This window comes from Bos grunniens, chromosome 13, assembly GCF_055505025.1.
Source record: "Bos grunniens cultivar Pamir isolate PY7600 chromosome 13, Bosgru_T2T1.0, whole genome shotgun sequence".
NCBI classification, from domain to species: domain Eukaryota; kingdom Metazoa; phylum Chordata; class Mammalia; order Artiodactyla; family Bovidae; genus Bos; species Bos grunniens.
In genome coordinates, this window is record NC_141177.1 from 10,411,409 (window position 1) to 10,431,116 (window position 19,708).

A 19,708-nucleotide genomic window follows, 5' to 3' on the forward strand; every position below is an offset into this window, starting at 1 on the left:
GGGATGTTTCTCTGTGCCTGTGAGTCTGTGTGAACATGTGTGTGTTTCTGAATCTTTCTGTGCCCCTGACCCTGCTGTACACAGAGAAACATTGGGAGAGGGACTTCAGATACAAATGAGGGAAAGAAAAAGGGGCGGGATGACAGGAAACACACAGGGAGACACACCTTCCCCAACATGGTCAAGAAACACCAGGGGACACACACATGCACACAGACACACACACACGCACACTGTGTCAGTTCCTCTGTGTGCTTTCTTGAGTGGGTTGGTGTACACTTCTTATGGTGACACGTCTGTGTGTGACTGGCACATGCCCAGACACCTGCCTTTTTAGCCTCAGAAGTAGAATGGCAGGTGTGCAGAGACCCAGGGGTGCGTGCGTGCTAAGTTGCTTCAGTCATGTCCAACTCTTCACAGCCCTACAGACCGTGGTCACCCAGGCTCCTCGGTGCATGGGGTTCTCCAGGCGAGAAAGCTGGGGTGGATTGCCATGCCCTCCTCCAGGGCAGAGACCCATGGCAACACACAAGTGTGGACACTTAGACATAGGTTGACAAACTGCATCTTTGCAGGTGTATTCCTCCGTGTGTATGTGTGTGTAATTTTCTGAGTACGTGGGCATCTGTGTGCCTGAATTACGCAGATGTGTGTAGGAGAGGAACATGTGGGTACACCCTCTGAGAAGCACACACAGAGCATCTATATTTCTGTGTGTGCACGCATGTGTCTGTCTGCATGCAGGTCAGGGAGGAAGAGGGCACCATCGTTGAGTTGGGAGGGGGGAGACGGGGAGAAGTCCAGAAGGAGGTGCCCCGGCCTTGCCCCCTCTCCCCACACACAGACCCAGCTCTCCATCCTTTTACTCGGCAGGATAATGGGGTTTGGGTGGGTCCATTTGTGAGCACTGTTGAAGGCCCTGAGGTCTATCAGCTCATCCCAGACTCTGGGGAGGCAGGGAAGGTCCCGCTAAAGATCCATCTCCACTCCTAGAACCCACACCCCTCCAGGCTGGTGGGGGACGTAAAGCTTGCCTTGATCACCAGGCTGTGGAGCACGGGGGCAGAGAGCCCTTTGGGGTCAAATCCTCACCCCCATGCCTCCACTCCACCTTCTGGCCCTAGGCCACGGACCAGCCCCTTAACCCCATGTCCTCGGTGCTAAAAGTGGAGCAAGCAGGAGCAACTGCATCCTGGGTGACTGAGGATGAACCCCACTCTCAGTGCGGATACCCGTTCACCCAGCAGTTATTACTTGAGCACTTCCAAAGGCTAGGGGCTTCCCTGGTAGCTCAGTTGGTAAAGAATCCTCCTGCAGTGTTGGAGACCCTGGTTTGACTCCTGGGTTGGGAAGATCCACTGGAGAAGAGATAGGCTACCCATTCCAGTTTTCTTGGGCTTCCCTGGCGGCTCAGCTGGTAAAGAATCTGTCTGCAGTGCACAGTGTGGGAGACCTGGGTTCACTCCCTGGGTTGGGAAGATTCCCCTGGAGAAGGGAAAGGCTACCTACTCCAGTATTCTGGCCTGGAGAATTCTGTGGACTGTATAGTCCATGGAGTCACAAAGAGTAGGACACGACTGAGCGACTTTAACTTTCCAATGGCTAGACTCTGTTCTTGGCCCTGGGGCTTCAACATTCGACACAATGAAATTCACTGTCCTCATGGGGTTTACCTTCTGTGTGGAGTCAGTAAACCGACGGTGTAGAACACATCATGGGTAGTGAGCGTCAAGAAGAAAACCACAACAGAGCACTGGGCAGAGAGAGGCCGGGCCAGGAGAAGATCAAGGAGAGCTTGGATCGGATGATGTTTGATCACAGTGGAAGTGAAGGTGCTGCCAGATCGGGGAGAGGGTGGTTAGAGGCAGGGAATAGAAGGGAAGAGGATCGGACTTCCCTGGCTGGCCAGTGGTCATATTTCCCCTGCAGGGGGCAGGGGTTCAATCCCTGCTTGGAAAACTAGGATCCTGCATGCCATGTGGTGCATCCAAAAAATGGAAAAGCAGGGCAGAGGACCATGTTGTTCTCCCATTTCACAGCTGAGGAAGTGGAGGCCCAGGGAGGTTAGTAATTTGCCCAAAGTCTCACAGTCTGTGAGGAGGAGATCCAGGACTTAAACCTGGGGCAGTGTGGTTTCAGAGCCAATGGCCTAGATGGGTGATCCTTGATCAAGGGTGATCTTTGTCCCCACTCCAGGGGATGTTTGGCAGTGCCTGGAGACATTTTTGACTGACACAGCTGACCTGGAAGGAGGACTAGCATCTAGTGGGTAGAGGCCAGGGAGACTGGTTAGACCTCCCACAGCACACGTGACCGCGCCTGACGGCTAAGCAATAACGCGTCCCCTCGCCAGTTGTGCTGACGTAGAGAAACTCTGGTTTAAATCCATGAAAAGCACTTGACAGAGAATACGATACATCGTAGGTGCTCAATAAATAGTAGCTGAAGAGGAGGAGGGAAATGGTTTGGAGAAGACTGCAGGGCAGAAATGAATTCAAGAAACAGTACATGTTGGTTGAACCTAGAGGATATTATACTTAGTGAAGTAAGTCAGACAGAGAAAGACAGATACTATATGATAACCCCTGTATGTGGAATCTAGAAATAAGACAAATGAATCTATATACAAAGCAGAAACAGATTCATAAACATAGAAAAGAAGCTTGTGGTTACTAAAGGGGAGAGAGGGAGAGACTGGGCGTATGGGATTAACAGATTCAAGCTGCTGCTGCTGCTAAGTCGCTTCAGTCATGTCCAACTCTGTGCGACCCCATGGACTGCAGCCTACCAGGCTTCTCTGTCCATGGGATTCTCGAGGCAAGAACACTGGAGTGTGTTGCCGTTTCCTTCTCCAATGCATGAAAGTGAAAGTAAAGTCGCTCAGTCGTGTTCAACTCTTAGCGACCCCATGGACTACAGGCTCCTCCATCCATGGGATTTTCCAGGCAAGAGTACTGGAGTGGGGTGCCATTGCCTTCTCCTCAAGCTACTGTACATAAAATAGATAAGCAACAAAGATTTACTGTATAATACAGGGAACTAATTATAGGGCTTCCCTGGTAGTTCAGCTGGTAAAGAATCTGTCCACAATGCAGGAGACCTGGGTTCAATTCTTGGATCGGGAAGATCCCCTGGAGAAGGGATAGGCTACCCACTCCAGTATTCTTGGGCTTCCCTGGGTGGCTCAGACAGTAAAGAATCTGCCTGCATTGCGGGAGACCTGGGTTCGCCCTCTGGGTTGGGAAGATCCCCTGGAAAAGGGAACAGCTACCCGCTCCAGTAGAATTGCCTGGAGAATTGCACGGACAGAGGAGCCTGGCAGGATGCAGTTCATGTGGTCGCAAAGAATCAGACATGACTGAGCGACTTTCACTTCACTTCACTTTTTCACAGGGGATTATATTCAATATCTTGTAATAACCTATAATGGAATTTAATTTGAAAAAAAAAAAAAAAACCGAATCACGTTGCTGTACACCTGAAACTAACACAATGTTGTAAATAACTATACTTCAATTAAAAAAAAAAGTATATGTAAATGAATCTGCCAGTTAAGAGAACTCATGTGATGCTGTTTGACGGGTGAGTATAAAGGCCAGGCTGCCCCTGGGAGGGTGTGTGCAGGTGAGGCTGGTGGTTGGAGGAGGTTGATGAACCAGGCGGGGCGTGAAAACCAATGCTGGGCAGCCACCAGCCTCTGAAAGACTAACCAGAGGCCTGGTCTCTCCGTTCCTTCCCATCCCGTGTCTCTCTCCCCATCTCTCTCGACCACTCTGCCCGGAAGGGGACAGCCGGAGGTTGAAGGGGGCCATCCAGAGGAGCACGGAGACCGGCCTGGCAGTGGAGATGCCCAGCCGGACCCTGCGCCAGGCCAGCCACGAGTCCATTGAGGACAGCATGAACAGCTACGGCTCCGAGGGCAAGTGAGTGTGGGGCCCGCAGTCGTCTCGAGTGTGGGGTGGGCGGGAGGGACGGAGCAGTGCCCTCTAGGAGCCCTGGGTCATCCTCGGCCTTGGAAGGGAGGTGATGAAAGCCAAGGATTCTCTGAGGAGGTGTGAATGAGGCATGAATCTGGTACCCAACTGTCTGGGTCTCAATCCCAGCTCCACTGCTCACTGATGGTGTGATCCTGGGCAAGTCACCTCTCTGTGCCTCGGTTTCCTCATCTGTAAAATGGAGACAGTAGTACCAACCTCGTAGGGGGTGGGAGGATTAAATGGGTTAATATTTATAAAATGCCTGGCACAATGGCTGCCACAGCAGAGGTTAATGAAGAAAGGGGATCAAGAGGGGTTTTGTTGGGGTGGTGGTTATTTCCTCTTTAACTCTTAGTTTCCTTAAATCCCAATTGGTTTTTAAAAATATGTACTACTGCCTGATAAGGAATTTCACACACATCAAGTCATAGCACATTAGGTCCAGCTGGCTCCTCGCCTATGTTTCTCTCCCCGGGCTGTACATCAGAATTTCTGGGAACTTGTTACAAATACCGATCTCGGGACCCTGAATCCAAGCTGCTGAATCGGAATCCATGAGGGTGGAGCCTGGAAGTTCCATTTTTAAAAGACTTCTGGGACAAGATCGATCTAGACTGGGGCTCTCATGGTCGGGCTTCCCTGGTGGCTCAGGCTGTAAAGAATCTGCCTGCAATGCGGGAGACCCGGGTTGAATCCCTGGGTGGGGAAGATCCCTGGAGAAGGCAATGGCTACCCACTCTAATATTCTTGCCTGGAAAATTCCATGGACAGAGTGCCTGGTGGGCTACAGTCCATAGGGTTGCAAGAATCAGAGACGACTGAAGCGACTGACACTGCACTTTCACTTTGAGAATTTTGGGAAAGTTTGGAGCTTGCATTCCCCTGATAAATACGCAGATAAAATGTGCACCCTAACACACTCACACCACACACACTCATTCTCACATGCGTGGTCACACAGACACATTTCATGTAACTATAGGGGGCTCCCAGATTCCCCTAGACCCCGCTGGCAAATAAACTGTGATCCACAGTGACTTCTTCGTTGTACAGATGACCAGGGCACTCAGAGAAGTTGAGGGGCTTGGCCTGGATGTTCATAGGTCTGGAACCCAGGCATCCAGACTCTTAGCGGGGCTTGTATCACGGCACCCCATTGCTTCATTATCTCAGCCATCCTCAGCCAGGGAGGACAGGGGTATCATGACCTTTGTCAAGCACACGAGAAGACTGGGGCTTGGAAAAGTTAAGCTCCCTGCTGTCCAGTATGGTAGACCCCAGGCGCATGTGGCTGTTTAAATGTAAGTGAATGAAGATGAAATATTCTGTTCCTCTGTCGCTCTCACCGTATTTCAAGTGCTCAGTGGCAGCCTGTGTTCAGCGCCCACTGTATCAGACTGTGCAGGCGTCAGAGATTTCCATCGGCGCAGAAACTTCCACTGGATGGTCCTGGCTGAGTGGCTCATCCAAGGGCAGACACCTTCCAGTTTCTGGCCCTGCCTCGCAGCTGGGGGCTCTGCCGCCTGAAAGCCTTCCCGCCCCCAGCCCCTCCTAAACTGGGCATCTCCGGTCTCTCTGAATGGCCTTGCCTTGGCAGATGCTGCTGGTCCGCCCACCTCCTAGGGAGACTTTCCGGAGGGCGAGAAGAGGAGGAGGACACGCGGAAGGGAGAGGGAGAAGAGGAGGACGAAGGGAACAAATGTTTGCTTTAACCTGAGAAACTCGGCAAGACAGCGAAACTTGGAGGGAGATAGTCTAGGCGTCAGGGTAGCAGTGGGTCCCTGCTGAGTTTCAGGGGATCGGGAGATTTGGGTCCTGGTCCCGGCCTGGCCACTGACCCCGAGTGGCCTTGGGCATGTCCCTTGTCCTCTTTAAGCTTTAGGGAGGCTGATATACATCTTGTCTGTTGGCCTCACGGGCAGGTCAGAGGACCAGGTCAAGGAGGTGGTATTGTGGTGCAGTGAACAGCAGCAGGGGGTCAGACCTACATTCCCATTCTCCAGAAGAGGACTGAAGGCTCAGAGAGGCCACAGGACTTGTCCACGGGGAGCAGCATAGGAGGGCGTCGTGAGGAAGAAAGGTGATGCCTGCACATGGCAGGTGCTTGGGACGCGGCTCTTGTCGTTTGCTGTCATGTGCTTTAAGGGACCAGGAACTCAGATTATACTACAAACATGTCCAAAGTCCGGACTCTGGAGTCAGGCAGTACCAATTGGGCCTCATTTCTGCTGCTTCAGAGCTGTGTGACTGTGGGGGAAGTTACTTTACCTCTCTGAGCCCAGTTTCTTCATCTACAGAAAGAGGTCCAGAATAGTACAGACCATTAATAGAGTTGTTGTGGGGAGACAATGAACTAACGTATGTCAAAGCATTTAGAACAGTAGCTGGCACATTGCAGGCATTTTTATTATTATAGCTATTACCGATGTTTGTCGATTCAGCCACTGTTATTTGGGCATTTTGCTCCTTGTTATAATTGTGTCTAGAATGTGCTTAGCACAAGCTAAGCATGGAATAAACGTTGGCGGTGATGATTATGATTTTTTAAAAATTACTTATTTGGCTGTGCCAGGTCATAGTTGAGGCATGTGGGTTTCAGTTCCCTGACCAGGGATGGAACCTGGGCCCCCTGCATTGGGAGCACAGAGTCTTAGCCACTGGACCACCAGGGGAGTCTCCTGTGGTGATTATTATGATTGTTAAAAGGTTTGTGGTGGGTGTCTTGAGACAGTTGAGGAAGGATCAGGTAGGTTTGAGGACCCTTTGTCCAGCAGAGGGGAGATTCTTGCCCTCCTGAGAGGGACTGGGTCTTGGTGGAGCCCAGCCAGGTACTACTGCCCACCCCCAACACGCACCTGGCTGAGGAAGGGAGGTCAAAGGGACGGGGGGACAGGTGGGGACACTGAGCTGTAGTCGGCCTCCTCTTTGTTTTGGAGGTATTTTGGGCACTAGCAGGACCCAGATGCCAGGCTGTGAAACAGGAGGGGGTGTGACCATCCTCCCCCTGGGCTTCTGCCAGCCCAGCTGAGGCTCACAGAGAGCCAGTGCCTTTGTGCCGCCCCCACCAGGCTGCAGCCCCTGGCGCTGCCGGGCATGTGTATTCCTGCAAGTGGGCCCAGGGATGCTACCATGTGGATTTTCATTCAGCACCTACAGTATGCTGGACAGTTAGACCGAGCACCTCGGAGACCCTGCCTTCCACTGACCACAACTAGTAGTGTGGCGAGAGCTGCAAAGGACAGGCACAGAGAACTTTGGAGATGCTGTGTCCTCACTAGGACTCAGGGCTGGGGAAGGGGTGCACATTGGGTTGGGCCATTCTGCCAGTGATGATCCTTGGGCTCCGGGTTACACATTGCCAGTTACAGTGGGTTGAGCCCTTGCTGCTCAAAGTGTGATTCTCGGCCCAGCAGCAGCACCATCCCCTGGGACCTTGTTAGAAGTATAGCATCTCTGGGTACTTCCCTGGCGGTCTAGTGCTTAAGACTCCACAGTTCCACTGCAGAGGGGAGGGGTTCCATTCCTGGTGCAGGAACTAAGATCCTAAGATCCCGCTTACTGCGTGGCACATCCAAAAAAAAAAAAAAAACGAAGAAGAAGAAGGGAAAAGAAATGCATCATCTCAGGCTCCTAACCAGATCCCCAGGTGTTTCACGGGTTAAGGTTGAGAAGTTCTGGCTTAAGGGTAATAATGTTCTAGAGCGAGCACTTTGTAAGAGCATTTGCTATGGGCAGACACTGTGCTAACTGTTTTTACATTTATTGACTCATTTAATTCTCCCAGTAACCTGGTAACTCTGGAACCATTAGTATCCTCATGTTACAGATGAGGAAATGAAAGCCAAGAGAGGCTAATTAAATTGCCCAAGGTCACAGAGCCAGAGTGGCTTCTCTGGTGGCTCAGACAGGAAAGAATCTGCCTGCAATGCAGGAGACCCAGGTTTGATCCCTGGGTTAGAAAGATCCTCTGGAGGAAGGCATGGCAACCCACTCCAGTATTCTTGCCTGGAGAATTCCATGGATGGAGGAGCCTGGTGGGCTACAGTCTTTGGGGTTGCAAAGACTCAGACATGACTTAGCAACTAACAGTTTCATACAGCCAGCGAGTGACATCAATTTCAGGGATTCAAATCTAGCATTTGGAGTCTGCCCTTAACCATTCTACTAGACTCCCTCCTTCATTTAATGGCTGTGTCTATCAGGATTTCCAGAGGTGGATGCTTCCAGCATGGTTTGGTGGCTCAGTGGTCTCTCCATCTTTTCCCCTCTGCAGACTTCAGCATGGTAGACCAATCCTGGTTTATCCTTGGGGACTGGGGAACTGTTTTCCTTTCCACTGCCCCTTTCTGCCTGATGGAAAAGTTGGTTCTGCATGTTAAGGATGGAAGGGAACAGCTATGAGTTGGGCAACCAGCCAAGCTCCCACCTCCCACCTCTCTGAGCATCTCCCCAGATAAAGGGCAAGGATTCAATACTCCTGAGAAAGGGCCAGGAGAACAGTACCTCCCCAGACCCCTCATCCATCCTGAGGTACTCCCTGGTGACCATCTGCTTCAGTTTGGATTTCCCAGAACCAGACGAAAGACATGGATTTGAGTGTAAGCATTTCACTTGGAAGGTGATTCTGGAAAACATGGTGGAGGAACCCATAAGAGAGACAGGGCAAGGGGAGGCCTCCAGTTACATGTGTGTTGAGAAGCCAGCTGCCACTGTGTATATCCAGAGCTTAACCCTGATGGGGTCTCAGAACCAGCCTGACACACGTGCCTGAGAGTCACTCCCTGGGAGGCCAGGGGGCTGGGGTATTTATGCTCCCACTCTTACTGGTTACTGGTTGATGGCTGCTCATGGTTAAGTCTCCTGCCCTTCCTCTGGAAATGAGGGCTCCGGAGACCAGAAAAATTCCTTGTGGGCCAGAGAAACGTAGCTAGAGGGATGCAGGTGCCAACAGTTAGAAGTCTGTGAGCACTGACATGGTGGGGGTCGGAGGACGTGGGGGATGGCAGCAGAATCCAGTACCTTTTCTGAATGCACAGCACCACTGTCTCCCAGCTGCCCAAGCCAGAAGGCTCTCCCAGACGCCTCTTGCTCTCTCTCTGTATCCAGCCCTTAACTGGGCGCTACCATTTCACTCCTAATTGTCTTTGACTCCATCCATCCCCCCTTTCCCCCAGCCGTGAGGCCACTCATCACTCTTGACTGGATACCTGCAAGTCTCCTTTGTGGCCTGACTGCGTGGTCTGTCACTCAGCACTTATTTCCTCTGGATTTTGCCAGCTTCCCCCCTTTCCCCCCCAAGCTGTGTGCCCCAACTCCATCACTGAACCTCTTGCCCTGCCCTCCGTGTCACCACCTGGTCTTTGCATACATTGCTCCCTCCCCTGACACTCTTTTTCCTATTCCTCCTCCCTCTTCGCCCCCTGACTCATTCCTCCTCCAGATCTCAGCTAAGAACATGAGCTTTATCTCGTGTGCCAACTCCAGCTAATTGATCGTGGCTCCCTGGAGTGCTGTGTTGAGAAGGATTCTGAAGTCCAGTCCAGGCTTGGCAGGAGTGTTGGGGTTGATTGGCAGTGTCCGTCCTGGGTGTGGGCAGGGGAAACCCGCCACTCCTCTACCTCCATCTGCAGTTTCCACAGCTGGGTCTCTTCCCCCACCACAGCGCCCAGCAGTCCTATCATACTTGTTACACGTGTGTGTCCTGCTACACACTTTAGTCTGGTGCCTGTTCAGTCCGGGGCCTGGCCTGCAGGGGGTGCGCTGCAAATCTGGGTGAGTGATGGGTTGGGACTGTGTACAGAAGCGCAGACACGCATGCGCGCACACACGTGCATGCCTCTCCTTCCCGCCCCTCCCCAGCCTCCTGCATCGCACATCCACCCTGTAAACCCGCAGCTCTCCACGCTGGCTGCCGGAGCCCCTCCTCCTTCCCTCTGCCCCTCGTGGTCCTGTGGCATCTGGGTCATCGGCACACAGCTCCCTGGGTGACCGGGTCACGGTGCCCACAGCTCTGGAGAGCAGAGAGTGAGCTGACAGCAGGGCCGCTGCAACCGGCCTCAGGGAGGCTTTCTGTCAAGGCTGTTTGCCTCGTCACCGAAGGCCCAGGAGTTGGTGGGTGGTCAATGGCACCCCACTCCAGTACTCTTGCCTGGAAAATCCCATGGACGGAGGAGCCTGGAGGGCTGCAGTCCATGGGGTCGCTGAGGGTCGGACACGACTGAGCGACTTCACTTTCACTTTTCACTTTCTTGCATTGGAAAAGGAAATGGCAACCCACTCCAGTGTTCTTGCCTGGAGAATCCCAGGGACGGGGGAGCCTGGTGGGCTGCCGTCTCTGGGGTCGCACAGAGTCGGACACGACTGAAGCGACTTAGCAGCAGCAGCAGAACCTCCTTCCCCTTTGCCCCTTCTGTTGTTTCGCAGACTTCATGCCTGAAGGACAAACCGGCACCGGATGTGGCCAGCGGCTAGGAGATGGGGATTTGTTTGCTTCTGTTTTATAAGCACTGGTATTGGTTGAGTACTTGACTACACCGGAATCGGTTCTAAGGCGTTTATCTCATGTAGTCCTTATAGTCGCACCAAGGATGTGCTACCATTGTTCACTCCTGCTTCGCTGAAAAGCAAACCCAGAGTCTGAGCAGCGAAGGCTGTGTCTGTACGACCAGTGAGTGGCGGAAGTCAGGGCTAATATCCAGGCCTGCTTGACCCCAGGGCGTGGACTGCAGATTCCTGTGCTTTGCCCCCCGGGAAGCCCTAGGTCCCCCTGGGACATGGAGACAGTGTAGCAGGTTGAGATGAACCCTGGAACCAGACTCCTGGGTTCAGATCCCAGATTAGTCACTTACCAGCCGTGTGACCTTGGTCAGGTTACTTAACATTTCTGTGCCTTGATTTCCCCTTCTGGAAAGTGGGTATTCATATAGTAAGTACCTAGCTTGCACAGAGTTGTTAAATGAGGGTTAAATGAGTTAATATTGATAACTTAGTACTATCAGCGCTTGGCTCATGGCAAGCTTTTGATCAATAAAAAATAAATCCTTGGCTTCACGCCCAGGAGCTATACTCTCATGGCCCAGGGCAGGTGGGAGGGGGAGGCAGGTTTGGGAATGTCCTGAAAGCTTGAGAAGCTGGAGTCAGGGTTGGCTGATGCTGTATATCCTGGCACACAGTCAGTTCTGCTACAATGCTTGTTTTGAAAACGCAAATCTGTTCCAGCACGATTCAAGTATTCTGGAATAATTAGAGCACAATATAAATTTCGCCTTTGCTCAGGTGTGATTCCATCCATGGGAAACACAAGGAAACTCAGGAAACTACACCCGTAGAGGGCTGCACAAAACACACCCCTTGCATCTGTCCACTCCCTCAACCCCCCACCCCCCACACCTGATGTTGCAAGTTCCCACCCATCCGTTTGGAGAGCCCTCCATCACCACTTTGCAGTAACTCACTGCAGATCTGCTGACAGTCATTTCCACAAGCAAATGTCAAACTGTCTTCAAGGTAGAGCACCATATTTATTGTAGTACCTATGCATTTATTTCATTTTTAAAAGACTTCTTTTTTTATATTGGATGGTTAGCATCACCAACTCAATGGACATGAATTTGAGTAAATTCTGGGAGATGGTGGAGGACAGAGGAGCCTGGTGTGCTGCAGTCTATGAAGTTGCAAAGAGTCAGACATGACTTAGTGACTGAACAACAACATAGCCAATTAACACTGTTGTGATAGTTTCAGCAAAGGGACTTAGCCATAAATACACACATGTATCCCTTGTCCCCCAGTCTATGCATTTCTTAATTCTACAGGGGTAAGAGAATCTACCCCTTATTAAACACTAAACCCCATTCTACAGGGGTAAGACTGTGCTACCATTTTTATTATGTCTTTTATTGTTGATAAACTTTTGGGGTGTTGTGCCCCTAACCGTATTTTCCCCATACTCTCTCAGATTTTGACTTCAGGACTTTGCCCTGCACTGTAGTGTTTAGGAGTGTACATTTCGAGTTACAGCAGAACTGGCTGTATTGCACCCTCTGCGAGGCTGTGGGGGCGGGGGGGACGGATGGATGATGGACAGGTAGGGGCAGGCAGTGAATGGATGAACAGAGAGCCCATGAGAGCCCATGAACCTTTCAGGACCACATAATCCATGCTCACCACGAGGGCTGGGCCACCTTTTAATTTCCGATGAGTTAAGACAGGCGATCCATCTGGAAAACAGAGTAGACGTCAAACCCCCAAATAATCCAATTATTTCTTTACCGTGGAGAAAACAGAAAATCCAGGGGCCAAACCGAGCTCAAAGGTTAATAATAAAAGACAAATGGGTTTCAGCCCCACAAACCAAACTAACAGGATTTGAGAGGCAGGAAATCTCATTTCACCATTAACACAAAATAAAAGGCCAGCAGAACGCGAGTTTTAATCCTGTTTCAGGTCTCTGCCTCTGCCCATCTGGCATGCGTCCCTTGGAAGAATCAGCTGCTCTAGCCTCTCCCCCCCACCCCCCACACTACCCCCAGATGACCTGGGCTTCCTCTCAGGCACCCAGGTACTGCACTTCCTACTAGGTTTGAAATCAGAAGTACCATGAAAACACCACAGATGGGGAGAAGAGACTCTCCCAGGCCAGGCAGCAGAGACCTGCTGGCCACAGCGTCCCAGTCCTTTATTCATCCAGCCAATGCTATGTACGTTGTACATAGCAGTATCCTATTGACTGTCTCCAACAACTTAGCTGGGTGATTTTATACATGCAGCTCAGAGAGGTTACCAAACTTACCCCAGGTTGCACAGCATTGGAATCCAAGGTCTATATGATACCACAGTTCAGTCTCAACCAGTAGGCTTTCCCAGTTCCGGGTCAGGCCAAGAGATGTGGGTTCAATCCCTGGGTCGGGAAGATCCCCTGGAGCAGGGCATGGCAACTCACTCCAGTATTCCTGCTTGGGGAATCCCACAGACAGAGGAGCCTGGCAGGCTACGGTCCATGGGGTCACAAAGAGTCGGACATGACTGAAGGGACTTAGCACACACAAGGGTTTGGCAGTAAAAGCCCGGGCACAGCAACAAAGACCCAGAAGAGCCAAAAATTTAAAAAATAATAATAAGAAAACATGTATTGAGTTCCTACTGTGGAAGGCCTGGTCTCAGTAGTAGCAAGTATGTGGCACTTTATAGTAATTCAGCATGCTCTTTCCCATTGGGAATGGAGCTTCTGAGCAGAGATATTCAAATCATTTAAAACTGGTATGGTGCAGGCAGCCAGCAAAGGAAGGAATGGCTGTACACAGTCTCCATGGTCGGTATGGGCTCATTTGCAGATAAGAAGATTCAAGGGCAGAGACACCAGCAGTTGGCCAGAGGTCACAAAGCACGCACTTGACCAGCAAGGAGTTAGAGCAGCCCTGACTTTGTATCTTCTGCCTTCTGTCCTTCTCCCGAGAAAACCCCGAGTTGGAGCGGGGTCTCTAATGCAGTTGGTCCTCTGGCCAGCAGGGACCTACCACCACTTGATTCTTCCTCCCTCCAGCCCTGTGGAGAATGGGATAACCTGTCCAGGGTTTCTGGGGCGTCAGCCTGGTTCCTTGGCAGCCAGCGAGGCACCCTGGGATGGGAAATCAGGCAGCCGCTCAGATATTATAAACAATTACCGCTAATTACCAGGCCTGCCAGTTCCCTATTGTCTGCTCACAATCCCACCAGACACTGAGGAGCAGACACTGAAGATGTTGGAGGAAACTTTCAGTTTCAGGCTGTAGAAGGCCTTGCTCTGCCTGGGAGGATGGGCCCCTTCAGTGCCTTAAAACCCACGAGGCACCACTGTTTCTTGGGCTTCAGGAGCCCAGACCCTCCTAACAGAATGGATTCCAGACCTTCAGGAGGCTGAGCTGAAAAAGAACGGATGTGGCAGAAAGGCCAGGTCACCCGCTGTGAGAGTCTTGGGGCTCTGTGAGAGGACAGGCCATTCACAGGCTCAGTTCCTGTGACTGTTGGTCTTCAGGATTCTCTCTCTCAGTTTCCCAGAGAGAGTCTTTGTCTCACTGGGTTTGGATCAGCTGTCTGACCCTGGATCCGTCAGCTCTGATCAGGAGACCAGGTACTGCCTTAGTTTAAGTCAAACCAGTTTCTTCAGTCAATGACTTACGACTTAATGACAGTGACTTAGTATGAACATGTATTTTTTGCTCATGTAAACTTCAGCACAGGTGTTCTGGTCATTGCATCTAGCCAAGCTCCTTTGCTCTTTTTAAAAACAATCCCATGCGTGTTTATGATTCCTCTGCTTTCAGATATTTAGAGAGTTTCCATTTTCACTATTGTAAATCATCCATGGCTAAATACAGTCCTTTTCTCATCATCCAAAGGCCTACAACAATTGGTTTCTCTCTTTTTTTCCTGAATCTGCCCTTTCTGGTGTTCTATGACATTGCATGAACCTGTAACACTGACCGTCTCCAAGGTCGTGAACTAGACTCTCTTGCCTCTGCCTTGTCTCCATCACCCTCTTGAGAGAGAAGTACTCTCTCCTGCTCCTTGCTGGGCTCCTTCACTCTTGTGGCGTCACCATCCTGAGGACCTCAGGACTCCCTGCTGATGACTCTGCTCAGTGTAGAGAAGATAGTATGTGGGACGTGACCTCCTTTTCTCTCACCTTGTTACTGGGCCCTCTGTATCCTTCGGCCCCCCAGGTCAAATTCTTCTCTCCTGGTCCATTCTGGGCCACTGCAGCCTGCAGCGATTCCTCTCTTCTGATGGTCTCTGAGCTCTCACAACCCAAGGTGGGCGGGTAGGGGACTGGCTGTGTCTCATAAGAAGACAATCGTCCTCTTTAGTTGTTTCTGGGGGCAACACGTGTGTTTGCCCAGCAGAATGTAAGTTCTTTGTGCATGGGGTCTTCTCTTGTTTGTTCCTGCAGCTTGCTTGGAATTTTATACGTGAAGGTGCAAATATTCTTGGGCAGTGCCCTGGTATAGCAGTGGGCACTGCCAGTTTTCTAGCCCTCAGGCAGCTGTCTTTCTCACTGTGGGCCTCAGTCTTCCAATCTGTGAAATAGGGAGGCTGCTGGGTCAGAGGACACTTCCCTGTAACTATTTGCAGAGCTGGAGAGTGAATCCTTTGCCAACTGTGAGGATTTGTGAATTAGCAATGAGGTGTAAAGGCAGACAGTATGTCTAGGGTGTGAAGAGCTGGGTACAGCCAGAGAAGACCGTAAGTGAGTCATTGTATCCGAAGAACTGGAGCCAAGGTAGACAAGCAGAGGTTCAGAAGCAGAAGGGAACATCCTTTAGGTGGAACCAGATACCCCTTGGGTTCTCCTCTGGCTCCTTCAAGGCTGACAGCCCAGAAGGTTCCCTTGGAAGGAAGCTGGGGACAGGGAAGGGGGCTGCTCTTAGGGCAGGAAACAAAGCATGCAGTGCCCTCAGTCAAGTCCCGAGGTAGTCGCCCCTCCCTGCTAAAAGACCCTTTGGCTGGCTGCTGTGAAACCTGGCACAGTATGTGCCTGTTCAGAGTTAACTGTTGTTCTTGGAACATGCCCAAGTGGAAGGTCACCTGGGGTTGGCCCTAAAGGTGCTGTATCCATGTGCTGACTCTGCCCTGTGAATTCTAGCTTCAGATTGGGCCGAATCGGCCTCCTTACATGAATAATGCAGATAAAGGTTAAAAAAACAACAAAAAATGAAAAAAACCTCAACCTCCTTTGCCTGTGGCGAGGATCCTAAGAGAAAATGGGTTACAAGTGCTTTACTTCTGAAGATAATAGGCACATCAAGCTTGGTGTTTAGTGCCTGATTTCATTAAGTTTTTCCAGTAGTCATGTTTGGATATGAGAGTTGGACCATAAAGAAGGCTGAGTGCTGAAGAATTGATGCTTTCAATTCTGTGCTTTCAAGCTGTGGTGCTGGAGAAGACTCTTGAGAGTCCCTTCGACGGCAGGAAGATCAAACCAGTCAAAATCCTAAAGGAACTCAACCCTGAATATTCACTAGAAGGACTGATGCTGAAGCTGAAACTCCAGTACTTTGCCCACCTGATGCAGAGAGCTGACTCACTGGAAAAGACCCTGATGCTGGGAAAGATTGAAGGCGGGAGGAGGGGATGACACGATGAGATGGGTGGATGGTGTCACGGACTCAATGGACATGAGTTTGAGCGAGATGCAGGAGATGGTGAAGGACAGGGAAGCCTGGCGTGCTGCAGTCCATGGGGTCGCAGAGTCGGACACGACTGAGCGACTAAATGACAACAATGACTCGTTAAGTACTTAACAGGTCTAGGAGATGGGAGTGTTACTGTTCCCATTTCAGAGATGGGAAAGAAAAAACTAAAACTGGCTTTAGCAAAATAATATAATAATAGTTGTTGTTGACGTACATAACCAGAAAGAAAAAGAAGTATCTCTTGCTTCAGGTAGAGTTTGATGCAGGAGCTTAATCAGTGCCACCTGTGTGATGGCCTCCTTCATGGGCTGCCGATGGCAGCAGGAGAGTGGCCAGAGGCTCCAGGCTTCTGTCTCAGGTTCAGATCTCGTGAGAAAAGAGAGTCTCTCACTTCCTACAGTTCAAAGAAAGCTTCCTCGGCAAATTCTTGTGGGCTTGGGTGAGATGCCCAACTCTCAACCAATCACTGGCCAAGGAAGGAATGGCCTGATTGGCCAGGCTGAGCCCATGTGAGCTTCTGAAGCTGGGTCTGCTCTGCACCACAGGAATCAATGTCTTGAGGAGGGGCCTCCCCAAAGGAGATTTAAAGTCTGGTTCCCAAAGGAAGGGGAGCGGATATTTGGCAGCTCCACGGCAAGGACAAGCGTGGACCTCCGAGGCTGAGCAACTGGCTCTGTATGTTTCTAACTGTCTAGTGCAAACAAGTCCTCTGGGGTTTCTGTTAAAAGGCAGTTTCTGATTCACCAGCTGGGGAGTGGAGTGGACCACCATTTCCTTTTTAATTAGCTCCCAGGCGGTGCTGCCAGTCCCTGGACCACACTCTGAGTGTCGCAGCCCTAACCCATAGAGCCAGGCATGGACAAGCATCACCTCCTGAGAGTCCTACCCGGAGAGGCAAGTGACATCATACCCATTTCATGGAAGAAGAACTTGAGACTTGGCAAGGAGAGGTCAGACAGGACACAGAAACTAAGCCCTAGACTTTTGGAGTCAGAGCGGAGATTTTAGGGAGAAAGTAGAAAGAAAGAAGCAGAGAGAGTACACCAGCCTGCCTAAGACTGGGAGATGGATGTGGACAGAATCGCCGTGGAATTAGGGAGGTTCTAGAGCTGACTGCCTGAGTCATCCGAGTCCTCAGTTGGCCCCTGGGAACGTCTGCTTTTGTCTCATTCTTTCTTGCAGCCTTAACTACGGGGGAGTTTGCCTGGCATCGGATGCCCAGTTCAGTGACTTCCTGGGCAGCATGGGACCAGCGCAGTTTGTGGGCCGCCAGACCCTGGCCACCACGCCGATGGGTGAGTGTCCCAAGACCTGTTCCTAAGGGTGTGGGGGTCCCCAGCAGAAGCCCCTTGTCTTGCCTCTGCCTGGGTTACATCCACTGAGCACTCAGCCTGGAGCTGAGGTCACACCTGCCAGGCGCTCTGCAGAGCCCGGGGACTCGGCTTGGGGGTTGGTTCTGGTTTGTTTGTGGCTGGGAGTAGGGGAAGGGAATTGCATCCTCAACAGAGATGGGCAGCCGAGTCCTTGATGGAGCTTCCAAGCCACTTCCTGGTCTCAGCTCTTGGGGCCTATTGCAGGGGACGTGGAGATCGGCTTGCAGGAGCGGAACGGTCAGCTGGAAGTGGACATCATCCAGGCTCGGGGTCTGACGGCCAAGCCAGGCTCCAAGACACTGCCAGGTGTGGGGGCTGCCCTCCCATCTGTAAGCTAGGGGTGGAGGTCTGGGAGGATGTCCTGAGCGGTAGCTGGGTCTAGAAGAGAGATGATGGTGTCCAACTGGGGGTCTCCCTCCCCCCAAAGCTAGTGACTCCTGTGTCACTGGCGGTTTAGAATTTATTCTGGAGACCCAGTTGAAATTGTCCATTGACCTTGTCCACCTCCTTGACTGCACTGAGCTCCTGGGGGTTCAGAGAGCATCTTTGGTTTTTTTTTTTTTTTGTGGTTCTACCATTTGTGATTCTATCCTAGCACCTGGTAGGGTGCATGAAATGCCTTGAGTGTTCAGCAAACATTGGAGTGAGTGTGTAAGCCCAGGAAGGGTGGGCAGGCCAGGGACTGAGAGAGGGAAAGGGTGAGCAAGGAAAGGGTGAGCAAAAGGGCAGGCAGGACCATTTGAGAGGGTAGAGTAGACCCCAGCCAACCCTGACTGCACCCCACCACTGTTGCCTCATCCCCGGACTTCCTGGGGGCACCCCGATCCCCAGCAGCGGGTCCCTCTGCTGCACCCTCTGCCCACCATTGGAGGCCCAAGCTACAGCTCACCCTGCTGACCTCTGTCCTCAGCGGCCTACATCAAGGCCTACCTGCTGGAGAACGGCATCTGCATTGCCAAGAAGAAGACCAAAGTCGCTCGCAAGTCGCTGGACCCACTATATAACCAGGTGCTGCTGTTTCCTGAGAGTCCCCAGGGCAAAGTCCTGCAGGTGAGGGGCCAGGGGGCCGGGCAGAGTCTCACCTGGAGAAAGCAGAGCACTCTGGTAGATCTGAGCGCCACCTTTTGTGGTGTGACTTGGAACAAGTTCCTTTCTGAGCCTCAGCTTCCTTATCTGTAAAATGGGGATATTAATAGTAGCCACTGATAGAGTTACTGTGACAGTGGAATGTGTGCTTTGTGTAAGAAAGGGATTGCAAGTTCAGCCTGTAGTAAGGGCTCTACAAGTGGCCACCATTGTTATTATCATGATTACCGTCATCACCAACCTCAGGAGACTAGGGGCTTGGCATGGAGCGCAGTGCTAATAGACTGAAAGGCTTTTGAGGATCCAGAGGTCTTTGGCCCCCTAACTTTTAGGAAGATCCTAGTGGTCATCTAGGGCTTCCTTGGTGGTTCAGCAGAAAAAGAATCCACCTGCCAATGCAGGAGACATGGGTTTGAAGAAGGAAATGTCAAGACACTCCAGTACTCTTGCCTGGGAAATCTCATGGAAAGAGGAACTTGACAGGTTACAGTCCATGGAGTCAGAAACGACTTAGCAACTAAACAAAAAACAACAAAAGATGTTTGCTGAAACTAGCGTTAGCTGCCCGTCATGGGGTCGGCAGGGCCCGGTTGGATGCCTCAGGAGCCGCATGCCTCCTGTCTTCGAGCTGCCATTTATTTTTGTTTGCCTTTGTTTTTAAAAATACTTATTTTTTTTTGGCCACTCCAGGTCCTAGTGCAGCACGTGGACTCTTAGTTGCAGCATGTGGGATCTAGTTCCCTAGTTTACCAGGGATCACACTCGGACGCCCTGCATTGAGAGCGTGGAGTCTTAGCCACTTGACTGCCAGGGAGGTCCCTCAGAGCCGCTCTTTGGGCATCTCTAGTTTATACCTCAGTTTCTTGCTCCTAACCTGAACAGGCAAAGCACACAAGGGTAGGCCCAAGGTGTTCCACATCTCCAAGACAGCGGGCTTTTGCCAAACTGGAAAGCCTGGGTCCTGTCTATGGCACAGTCTTTCCATTTGTAGGTTGTGACCCATCAGCAATTTATGAACTCAGTTTAGTGGGTTTTGTTTTTTTTTTAATGGAATGGAGTAGGAAATAGGAAAGAAATGGAAAATAGGACTAGGAAAGAAAAC

The 19,708-nt window shown here is 51.3% G+C and overlaps 1 protein-coding gene across 4 annotated transcripts in view; it reads left to right on the plus strand.

Annotated features, from left to right (window-relative positions):
- The window catches only part of RIMS4 (regulating synaptic membrane exocytosis 4), a 72,814-nt gene that overhangs the window by 44,456 nt on the left and 8,650 nt on the right, over window positions 1-19,708 (plus strand). For 3 of the 4 annotated variants that reach the window (XM_086331663.1, XM_086331665.1, XM_086331666.1), the window contains 4 exons: window positions 3,785-3,923; window positions 17,330-17,442; window positions 17,725-17,826; window positions 18,431-18,570. In XM_086331663.1, the coding sequence (XP_086187789.1) occupies window positions 3,785-3,923; window positions 17,330-17,442; window positions 17,725-17,826; window positions 18,431-18,570 (494 nt within the window). The remainder of the gene's footprint in view (window positions 1-3,784; window positions 3,924-17,329; window positions 17,443-17,724; window positions 17,827-18,430; window positions 18,571-19,708) is intronic. The other variant, XM_086331664.1, reaches the window with a different exon arrangement.